General features: G+C 50.7%; 1 protein-coding gene across 1 annotated transcript in view; it reads left to right on the top strand.

The window, feature by feature from the left end:
• LOC135830940 (uncharacterized) overlaps positions 1-11,785 on the top strand; it is a 62,256-nt gene that overhangs the window by 27,546 nt on the left and 22,925 nt on the right. The window contains exon 5 of the mRNA XM_065343166.1: positions 8,410-8,527. Coding sequence (XP_065199238.1) covers positions 8,410-8,527 — 118 coding nt within the window. The remainder of the gene's footprint in view (positions 1-8,409; positions 8,528-11,785) is intronic.

Here is an 11,785-nt window from a genome sequence, read left to right as displayed (position 1 = left end):
TGCAGACAACACCATAAGTATCAGAGGCGTGCGTGCACAGTCAGTGCTAGAATGTGAGTGCATACGTCCGCGAATGGGCGTTCCAGCGTGTGCGCAGTGTGTGTACCTGCATGTATGCTTGCGCGGTGTCAGACTGCGGGTACGCGTACGGGTGCATGCATGTGTGTGTGTGCATGCGTGGGGGTGTGTGCGTGCGCGTGTATGTGTATGCGGGTGCGTGTATGTGGGTGTGGCTGTCGGACGGTGAAGAGTTACTTTCCACAGCGGACATAGTTCTTGTAGCAGGCACTTCGCCATCTGCCGAGTTTCATGATCTCGGATTCGGTGAAGCCGCTCAATGCTCCTGTGGTTGCGGCTCCGGCTCTGAGGCCGTGCAGTGAATACTGGATCGGTGGGTACCCTGCGCTGCTCAGGAGCTGACGGATTAGACGTGTGAGTCTTTGTGCAGTTAGGAACTTGCCACAGCTGTCAACGAACAGTGGTCTATTGGGCAGGTTGGGGCGTCTGGAGAGATAGGTATGCATGGCTCTGACCGGGCAAACCGTTGAGTTGGTGGTTGTGAGCCGGACGGAGTGACCCTTGCCGAGTTGGTCGGTCTTGGACTTCTTGATTGTGACCTGTATTGCCTGCGGCGTGATGGAGAGGTCATTTGTTCGGAGGCCACCGTCTGACATGGTTGTGGCGGTTATGGAAGTGTATTCACTTGCCCGGAGACAGGCGAAGAAGCCCATGCAAATAGCTGCCCATACCATGGCTCGGTCGGTAGCGTTGAGGTTAGACCGTATCAGGGCATTGCGCATAGCTGCCGTGTGGGGCAGGAGGATTGGCTTACTGGCGTTTTTAGTTCGGTTGGCCTGTGCACGTGCCACTCCTTGAACTGCGAGGTCCACTCTTCGCGAAGAGAGATCTTTGCCGTTTTCTTTGGCAATTGCCCGGATCGCCGACATATACAAGCGGACGGTTGACGCGGCACGTTGACGTACCAGGTAGGCTACAAACGCCAGCATGATGGTGTCTGTAATCACCTTGGTGCCGACCAGTTTGCCGAATTGGTGCAGTCGTTTCCAGGCTGTCGCGTATGTGGCACGTATGGACGCTGACAGGCCTAGCTACTCGTAGGTCTGACCCTCCAACATCAGAGGGAGTAGGTGCTCTCGGGCACCGAAGATGGCGTTTCTTCTGCTGTGGGTGCCAGTCGGCGAAATCGGGCCATCTGAAACCGAGACAGAGAGTCAGCCAATCGCATTGTCAGTGCCGGGGATGTGGGAGACTATGACGTGAAAGTTGTGTCGGGCAGCAATGGCAAACAAAGTGCGTACAAGCGCCATTAAGTCGGGGCACTTTGTGCCTGAGCGGAGCCAGATGTCGCATACGCTACGGTTGTCGCAGTGGAAGCGGATGCGCTTCAGATGCAGCTGCGGTGCCCATGTGGATGCTGTGGCCACGATGGCAAAGAGCTCCATCCACGTGATGGATCTCTGGGATTGGTGCCTCTGCTACCGGTGTTGGAGCCACTGGCCGGCGAAGAAAGCACCATAGCCGATGAATCTGGATGAATCCGTGTAGAGGTCCATATCAGCGGCGGCTGACCACGTGGGTTCCAGGAAGAAGGCGACGCCATTCCAGGCAGGGAGGAAGTCAAGCCACCACTGGATGTCTGCTCTGGCGTCTTCTGTGATTCTGATATAATTATTTGGATTCGGGACAGTCGTGCTGAGATCAATGAGGCGGCGCAGAAACATGCGGCCCGCAGGGACCGCCTTGCAGGCAAAGCTGAGGTGGCCTATCAGAGACAACAATTCAGACTTGCGGGCGGTAGGGCGGGTATGTTGCCAAGCCCTGAGGGCAGTGAGAAGGTCTTCTAACTTGTCGGATGGGAGGCGGATTCGAAGCGCTCTGTGTCCAGCATGACACCGAGGAATGTCAGGGTTGTACTAGGGCCTTCCACCTTTTTCGGATTGACCGGGAAGCCCAAGTCGTGGCAGGCTACCAGGGCACGGTCAAGCTGGTGCTGCGCGCCGATAGAGTCCGTCGCTCCGCCAAGGTAGTCGTCTAAGTAGTGGATGACTGGAGCTACATCAAAGTTGTGCAACATGACCCACTGGACACGGCTGTCCCATGCATGCGACGCGCGTTCATTCAATATGGCGGCCAAATTTTAATCTTTTTCATTTTTTACGCGACCTGGCCTAGTCGTATGTTTGCAATTTCGCTCGACTTCCATCTCAAACGGGCAAGGTCAACCGAAACCACGGGTGTTTGCCAGGTCATTCGATAGAGTTTAGAGCTTGGACTGGCCTTGCCTTCGACTGTGCCGCCGCTCGAGCGATCTTCTTGGGTTACCCACGCGCTACGCATGGTTTCTTTCTCGACGTGGGTGCAATTATTTTTGGATCGTCGCTCGATTTCAAGGGCTCACCAACCTCGTCAGCGAATATTATCCGCCTCGCAGACAATTTTCTAGTATACCTCGATGTCCTAGCCTTTCAATTTCGTGTATTCCTAAGCTTGACGTGCATCACTGTAGCTTTTCGTGGCCATGTTAGAGACGTTATTTTGTTCAGAAATGGAGGCTCATGTTAGCTTCCTGTCATCGTGTTGTCGTATTGGAGGGGAGAAATTCGCGTCAAGGAGTGGACGGACGAAGTATCGTGTGGCAGATCATACTCAATCCATTTTGGCAGTGTTTCATCTCAATGTGGATGAAATCAAATACATCCTGAACTTTTTTGCCACACTTGCAAATTGGCCATGGAATGCACTGCTACTGCCAGGGGCCCAACATTCTCTGGAGCTCCAGAGGTGGATGTACATCGCTCAAAGACTGGGAGCCACACAGTGGGACAAACTGTTTGAAATGCAAGTCTTCCAAGCCTGGCAGGAAGTCCAAATGCAAAACACAAACGCAAGACAAACTTGCGGCAAGGGAGAAAACGCGGGCCATCGCCCGCAAGCACGAGCACATGCACGCCGCCACCACTGACAGCAGCATCACCAACAAAACCTCGCCCCACCGCACCAGTACCTGATCACTGGATAGTTTAGTCTGTTCGGTTTACGAATTCAAAAAAGGAAGACAAAATAACAAAACTAAAAACACGAGCGTCGCATGGACCGAATCTGATGAGCAGCAGCACGTCACACCCGCATACCAAGTTTAGTAATAGTAGTAGTAGTATAGTATTTATTCATATTTCTCTAGGGCTTAGTGGGTAAATCTCTGCATCCAGAACAGTTCAGATAGGAAGGCAATAACACACGCACAATGTCCACTATGTCACAGTGTCACAGGTAGGGAGAGAAGTGTTTGCAGCTTGCTGGTAGACGTTCAGCCGTGCATGCATTGGCAAATGGCTAGAGCAGACGGCCCGCTGCCCTTAATGTAAGGCACACACGCAAGCGTCAGAGCTACAGCAGCCAAACGGCATAGTTTATGGATTCATGAAAGACTGCACCATACATTGCGCCAGCTCTGGTAGGGTGCCCTATTTGAGCATCGTCACTGGTCGGTGACGTTTTGCAGGCCTCACCATCAAAGATGCGAGGCGATGCTGCTGATCGACTTGCTGGCTTGATAGTCACAAGCATAACTAACGAAGGATGGCTGGAAGTCGAAACCAGCTGTAGATGTAGATTCCAGGTATACCAGAGAATTACTGACGCCAGCACTTTATCCGATGCCCCATCAGCGTCAACTGTACGCCGATGGTCACAGGACCGTGACAGCCTTTCGATCGGTCTACGGTCGGGAGACGGGGCTGCAAGCCCGAAGCAGCGGGTATATAGTGTTCGTCACCAGCTGAGCAAGAGAACTTGCTGAGAGATTTAGGTGTGCACTGTTCAGCAACCAGTCCCAATATAGGTTTGTCCATGAAGGCTGGTGATCCTCAGCTATCATACAACAAATTCCTACTCACTGCGCATATGCGCATATGGCTTGTGAAACAGCAGCAGAAACTGCACTGCCTTGACAAACGCACCAGCTACCATGATGGAGCAGATATGCCCAGCCCTGAAAGCCAACACCAAATCTCCAATCGCTAGTACAAGTAGCTCTTCACAAAATCATGCCTAGTGCATGCTTGCAGTGATATTTTCAGCAAGAGCGCTGCAGCTACTGCTGAGGTGATACATTGCGTCCTTGAAGTCGAAGGCGCTCATCAAAGATTTCTTGCCATCAATTCTTGGCCTTATGCAAGCACGAGGTGGTCTCCCGTGGCATTGGCCATATTACCCCGAGCTGCACTTGCTCGAGGAGCACGTTGTTTCGCTCATGGAAGTCCTTCGTGTTGGACTGAGTAGGCTTGCTGAGAGAACAGAGCGCTGAATCCATCCACGTCCACAACTAAGAATAATTTACAAAAACATTCCTACTGCAGATCAGCGCTTGAAAACGGCGATGCAAATCAGCGACGTTGGGCTTCTCCATTCAAAAGGAGAGCTTTCCTAACGAAGCAATTCTCATGTGACACTACATAGTCTCTCAAGCACTCTAGTTCAGGTCTTCTTCTCTCCACTCCATTATCATTTCGATCTTCACTCGGTCGACGTGATGGTAGTAGCTATGTAAATAATTATGATGGATTCCTCCCGATCCTCGTCGCGGCTAAAATTTGTTCGGTGTTTGTCTAAATTCTCAAACTGACAGGGTTTACAAGAGAAATGTACCTAATTTTGTGCGATTGATGCAAATAAATCGGAATATGTCCGACTTCATAAATCCGTGCGGTAAACCGCATGAAAGGACGCCATGTCATTAGTTGGTGCACATGAAGTCACCGTGTGGAGGGCATCTGCGACTTTGTTAAACAGCGACGGTGATGAGCGAAGGCCGAAGGGTAGGCATTTGTCTACGTAATATTGCCTGCGCCAGAACAGGCATAATAGTTCCAGTCCTCTTTCCGTAGTGGACAAATGCGAAATGCGTCTTGGAGGTCGACCTTCCACAGATGGCAGCCACGGCCGAGGGACCGTGCGAGATTTACACCGCCGTCGACCGAGCAGTACTGTACAGAGAATTTGTCAACAGGGATACCATCGTTCACTGAGTGGCCCTGTTGTGCTGACAGATGCATAATCAAGCGCCATTTTTGCACCGACCGTGACTTCTTGGGAACCACACCCAAACCGGAGACCTGTGTAAGTGGGAAGGAAGGCTCTTGGTAGGGACCGGCCATTCGACCTGCGGCAATTTCACGACCGATGGCAGCATCGACAATGTCAGGGTGCTCAATCGCTGATTTGAGATTACGAGAGACTCGGAAGGTACGGAGACCAGCAAACCCAACATCGAACCCATAAGACAAAGAATGTATTATGAATGAGGCAAAAGCCGGATCAGGATGCTTACACAAAGCGTCATGCAGGTACGAAACGTTAATGGGGGTTACAGGCGTGTGCAAACGGATTGGCTCGTGAGCGAGGGTGCGTGTAGGAGATATGTGAGCAGCCGGGTAGAGTGTAGGAGTGCTATTGTCGTGGGTGAGTGTAGAGTTACTGGTGAGTGACTGGAGTGACCGAGTCTCCAAGCGAGATATTGGTCGCGGCTGGTGGCGGCTGGCTTTCCTGGGCATGACTTGGCGGGGTGCCTGCCAAAGCATGTGCTGCACTGGTGGCCGTAGCGACAGGCTGCGCGTTGGCAGCAGCCTTGGTTGTAGTCGCGGCAGATAGCTGGGGCGTTTGGCTGAGCGGTAGCCCCTGACCGCTGTGCCGGAAAGGGGCGTTTGGCTGTGGGCCCTTCAGACAGTGAAGCTAGGCTACGGGCACGGGGGCAGCGAACTGCTAAGTGACCTTGCCGGTTGCAGTGACGGCAGAGAGGCAGGGTGGAGTTTGTAAACCACTCCGACCAGAGTTCTGGGTCTGAGGTGGCAAGGCTAGATTTGCTGCGTGCAGCTCTTGCACAGAACGACATGTTGAAGCCGGACCACGCACCGAATGTATAGCGTGCGGCCGCTTTCACGATTGTGCTTTGATACTTGAATAATTCCGGACCTCTGCCGGGGTCGTGGTGGAGGGCTACTTGGGCGAAGGCTGAGAAAGCCTCCAACCACGATGTCAAGTCTACAACTTTCTTTAGACGGGATGACGACGACATGGTAGATGGCACAAGGGTGATGTGGTCCCCCGTCCCCTGCAGGGTGAACCCACCGTCCAGACCCATGCTCGTATCAAAAGCCAGCTCTCCCAGTACCCTACCAAAATCAACGTACTCACGTTTGATAATCTTGTCCGTGAGATGGTCGCTGAGGGCAGGCAATGGGATGAATGGTGGACGCTCCGGGGCGAGCAAATTCGCCGTCCAGGAAGAGACTCTCCTGGTCTGGCCTTAGTGCTGAAGCCAGTGAAGGCTGGACATATTCAGGCTCAGGCACCACAACATCAACAGAGACTGGACCAGCCCGCTGTGCTGCTGTTGCTGCTGCTACTGTTGGCTGTGCATGTGGAGGTATCACCGGTTGCAGACCCATCGATGTTGTCAATGACGTCATGCAGGACGCCACTGCATCTTGCACGACCCGGAAGATCTCTGCAGATTGTTGCGACGTGAACGCGGGCGACGAGCCAGGCTGGGTCGGGGCCGCGGGGCTTTGAGTGACCGGGGCTGACGCAGGACTAGCCCGCCGACGCGTGGTCTTTTTTGCGACCTGGCTCGTAGAAGCTTGGTTTCTTGCCTGGGCCGACAAATGCTCATGAAGACGGCTCACCTGGGCTCTAAAATTGCCTGAGCAAGAAAGCTCCGTCGACTTTGAGTTGGCGGAGATCGGAAAGTGATGGCGCGGAGCTCATGGTGACGGCTCAGGATCTCCTACGACTGCGGAACTTTAGAAATTTCAAATCTCACCAAGAAATTGCAAAACAGTTGGATGCACGCAGCAGCACAGCTAGCAAGAGAAAGAGCCGTGGATGGGTTTGTTCCTGTTTTTGATGGCTGTTCACACATATTCTTACTAAATGACCTGACCGTACAAACGAAGCAATCACGGATAAAGGGCAGTTTGATGATGGATGTGTTCGATTGTTGTCATTATCTAGTCGGTGATCTTGGTGTGCTTGCATGGTCCTTGGCTGCATGAATAGCGTGTTCTGGATAGTCGTTGTCTCTCAGCAATGTCTCGATTTTCTTCTCTCCCCGCTCTCTTCCCATGCTGATTGATGCGGTGTGGTATCAATCAGAACCACCCACGGGTTGTTCTCGACAATCCACTCATAATCTGGCTGGACCTTTCAAGTAGTAGTAAACTAACTTAACAACCAAAGTGACAGGAAACGAGCAGACAAGGGAGCATTGGCGACATAAAAACCAAGCTGAAAGATAAGCGACAATATTGATGACGCGGACCAAGTACGATTCATTTTGTTCTTCGCAGTATAAAGTCAACTTGGTACGTAACCTTGTGCAGAGAGCCCAACGTATTTGTTCACCACCTTAGCTGCAGCCAAAACTCGAATTTCCTACTAGTTGTGTTTACCAAAAATGGTTACTCTCAGCAGCTTCTAGACCGATATTTAACAACTACGCCGGTTGTTAAGAAACAACAAATCGTACCACTTCCTTGCCGGGTATTTTTATGCTTGACCTGGAAAGGGCCACACAGTTGGCCGTGTGGTAAAATCATTAGTAGACAAGACCAATTCTATGGCCAGTGTGGTTACAAGTGTTCACCCTGATATGTTTGCTCACGATGTTGAAGGACGTCCTACCAGCCCACCAATTGAGTCATCTCATATGCAACTTTGAATGCCGACAGTGTGGTAGTCGGTATGTTGGTAGGACCCTTCAACATCTTTCCAAGTGTATCAAGCAGCATGTCCCAGATGTACGTACATGAGTGAGCTATTCATCTTTCATGATTTTGCGCAGAATATATCTTTGAGTTCACAGCGAGTTTTTCCAGGCAGCTGATACGGTAATACGGCAAACTCCCCGGGCGATCTCCAGGATTGCAAACTATTATGAAACGCACTGTAGTAGCAAGTCTTACCTTGACTGGGGACAGGTGTGAATGCAGTTGGATCCTGGGACGGATACCTTGATGCCGTCAATCCCTTTTCCGCACCGTGTGGTGAGCCCATAAGCGCGATCATTTCCGAATCCACCCAGAGTTTGAGGATATCAGGGGGTGTCGGCCGGTGGGAGGTTCAATAGGCAATTGAGTCCTCTTTCTGAGATTCCTTTTGAATCTTTCTCCCCTTTTCGGGGGAGACTCACGTGACCTGTCATCCCAAGCAAGCACAGTACAGCAAGCACAGTGTGTGTGTGTACTTCAAAGTACATGTGTGTTTTTCTTTTCTTTTCGCTTTTGTTTGTGTGTGCACGCCACTCGCACGTGCGCGCGCGTGTGTGTGTGTATATGCGTATGTGTGTATGTCTGGGTATTCGTGTTCTGAACTTCACCACTCGTTGTACAGCCAAAGGCCACATGCAGCTGCTGCTCTGGTTCTTCGACACACACCCAGAGCCTGGTGCTCTAGCACGACTATGTGACAATGCCGATACAACACCAGCACATGATGCAGCAGAGTTCGGGTGAGTAACTATCTACTGAAAGTCATCATGTTTGCCAGTAGTTCATGCAATGGTACATGCCTATAATTGTGTGATTGGGAAATACTACTTGTTAATGAAATGTATTGAATGATGCTGTAGAATACAAAGCACGTGAAAAAATACAGAACACATTTCCAGACATCTCCTTCTTTTAGCACACTGTTCATGGCAGGAGCACGACCGTTTTTCAATGCGCGGACAGTTCTGCATAGAAACTGCACCGGGAATGGCGATCACATGCGTTGCGTTACGAGCGGCCGACTTTTAGTGCACCAGGTACCATATCTGACCAGCATACAGCGACCAAAACTAGCCAAAAGTGCTATCCTGGGCGGCAGGCTTTACTGCAACATAGGGTTGAAGTGGGTTCGGAAGCTGGGCATGCAGTCAATACAAGTGACAAGTGATCCACACCTGTCGATATGTTTCATTGAAGTATGTATACGATCCGATATGCCGCGAATGTATGCAACCTTGCCCTAAAGACTACCTGCATGGCTTTAACGGCCGTTTTGCTTGCACCATGGGGTGGTCGGTTAGACCAGTTTTTCGCTATCCTATGATTTGTATTGAATCAGGAGATCCCCTTGACTGTTGATAGGCCATCGCCTTGACCCCCTTGATCCCCTTGACAGGCCACCGCCTCTGCAAAATCATTTAAGAGTCAATGTCTGTAACAAGCAAATATCACCGGACATGGCCAAATTCCCGATTTCGCTCAAAGTTGGCTCCTTTCGGGACCTTGTTCACCCACTATGACAGTTTGGTCCAGAGACCTTCCTTGGATATTGGCCAAAATATAAAAATCGACTAAAATACGCACTGAAACAAGGTACCGAAACGAGGGATCACTGCTGCTCACAACAACACAGCGCAGCCAAACCAACTATGTTCGCACACCAATCCAAGTTACCTACTACCTCCGACAAGGGAAACTTGGCGCGTTTGTTTGATTTTGTGTTGGTACCACAATTTCACAAGGCTCGGAGGTACGACCTACTTGTAGTTGTAGCTCCATGCATTGCAACCGGGTGCAGGAAGCCAAGCGATGAGCTGGTGAGCGGCACATGGCTCAGACTTAGTCAGACTCAGAGGCAGGCCAGTGTCTCGTGTACCAGCACAACAGTGCGCGAGTCAATTCTGCGAAGGAGAATCGTCGTGCTTTCGCTTTTCAATGCAAAGCCACGGAGTTCTCTCTCTCCACTTGGTCACTCAGCCAGCACAGAGTCCATACGTCGATGCCAAACAATACTGGCGTCTTTCAATAGCCTCCAGAGCGATGCGTCTCTGGTGGCTAAGGGAAATCGCCAGGAATTGCTGCAGGCAATTTTGGACAGTTGGCGAGAATACCCAACAAAAAAGTTGGAATCCAGGCGTGTGTGGAGGTGTTGCACAGTTCTTACCACGTCAACCTAGATAGTTGTGGCGTAAATTACTACCCTCGACATCGTGGTTCAAGAACAGCACAGAGGAGCGACATCGAGATTTCCAGAGCGATCACAACAGAGGTACTTGCTGCAACTGAATCCGCTCTAGTCGCACTTTCGTCGCAAAACAGGGACAATTCCTCTCCAGAAGAAACTGCGATCTCTGAATCAGAGGAGAGTGACTCAGCCTAACTGATGGCTCTAATGTCCTTGTTGAGCAATACAAAGTTGTATTTTTGGGAGTCAATCATTAGTTTTGATTGTGAAGTGTGAGTTATTTCGTATATTTCGCAGTAAAAAAAACCGCGCCAAGTTTCACTTTTCGGAGGTAGTAGTAATGTTTACCCATCCAACTTTCGACTGGCGACTTGCTGAATCCCTCGAACAAATCGATCAATTCAGCCTGTCCAATGGCGGCCATCAAAAAGTCCATCTTCAAGGGCCTGTAGCAGCGAGGTTACGTCCTGAAATTGGGAGTAGACCACCACCATTGTCTGGTACGACATGTCCCCAAGCGCCAACAAGGGGTCTTGAATAAAGTTATCCACTAAAAATCACTTGGGGGAAATATTCAAATTTCGAACTCTTCAATGACCATGCACTAGCCGAATCCAACTTCGTGGCAGGAAAGCACACACAGAGCGCCTCCATATACCTTTTCGCTACTCTACCAGCACTGAGAAATCATGGGAATAATCCCTGCCCTCGCAGAAACTCGAATGAAGCCGCCACGAAGCGTCACTTGCTGAACAACAGCCCAACATGACGAGAAAGAAGAACTTCTCCACAACAACAAATCAGCAAGGACTGCAACAGTAGTGCGAGATGGCCCAGATTGGATCAGAAAGTTCTCTAGGTCTGGGCAGCTAGTGCATGCGAGTTTCACATGCGTGCCACGCTCCCATCAAAAAATTCAAAATTTCTCCCAGGTTGCTATGAGCCCGCCTACTTCCGGTGCATGCACGGTAACATCATGCATTTTTTAGGTACCGAAGGCTGTGCCCCAAAGAGAATTTTTTTTTATTCTTGATTTTCAACTGCAATGCATACCTGAAATCATCGAGTGCCCAACTGCTACGTCGCTGCACATGTGATACTCGCGTGCACCAGCTGCCCAGTACGAGAGAAAATGTTCGGTGTTTTTGTACAAGCATTTCAACACAATCATCGAGTGTTTTTTGTTTGCACAGGGATTTCCAGCAATGTACAATGCTGGCAACTGGAATCCGACCCCCTGAGCGGTGCGCTCACATCGCAAACAACGCTCAGGGGTTCGGATTTCAGTTGCCAGCACTGTACTTCTCACTTCCTTGTTACTTTTCAATAGCACAATGTTGGTGTGGGTGCATAAGCCAGTGTCCGCGTATAAGACCATGTTCTTGTATAAGCCCACCGAAATGTCCTTGTGAAACAGATAAACCCGGGAGAGAGAGAGAGAGAGAGAGAGAGAGAGAGAGAGAGAGAGAGAGAGAAAGAGAGAGAGAGAGAGAGAGAGAGAGAGAGAGAAAGAGAAAGAGAGGGCGAGAGAGAGAGAGAGAGAGAGAGAGAGAGAGAGAGAGAGAGAGAGAGAGAGAGAGAGAGAGAGAGAGAGAGAGAGAGAGAGAGAGAGAGAGAGAGAGGGAGGGAGGGAGGGAGAGAGAAGAGAGAGAGGAAGAGATAGAGAGAGGGAGAGAGAGAGACAGAGAGGGAGAGGGAGAGGGAGAGGGAGAGGGAGAGGGAGAGGGAGAGGGAGAGGGAGAGGGAGAGGGAGAGGGATAGAGAGAGAGAGAGAGAGAGAGAGGGAGAGAGAGAGAGAATACTCTCTCTCTCT

The sequence above is a fragment of the Sycon ciliatum genome, chromosome 1 (genome assembly GCF_964019385.1).
Source record: "Sycon ciliatum chromosome 1, ocSycCili1.1, whole genome shotgun sequence".
Classification (NCBI taxonomy): Eukaryota; Metazoa; Porifera; class Calcarea; order Leucosolenida; family Sycettidae; genus Sycon; species Sycon ciliatum.
Note: the sequence above shows the minus strand (reverse complement) of the source record. Positions and strands in the feature narration are given on the sequence as shown.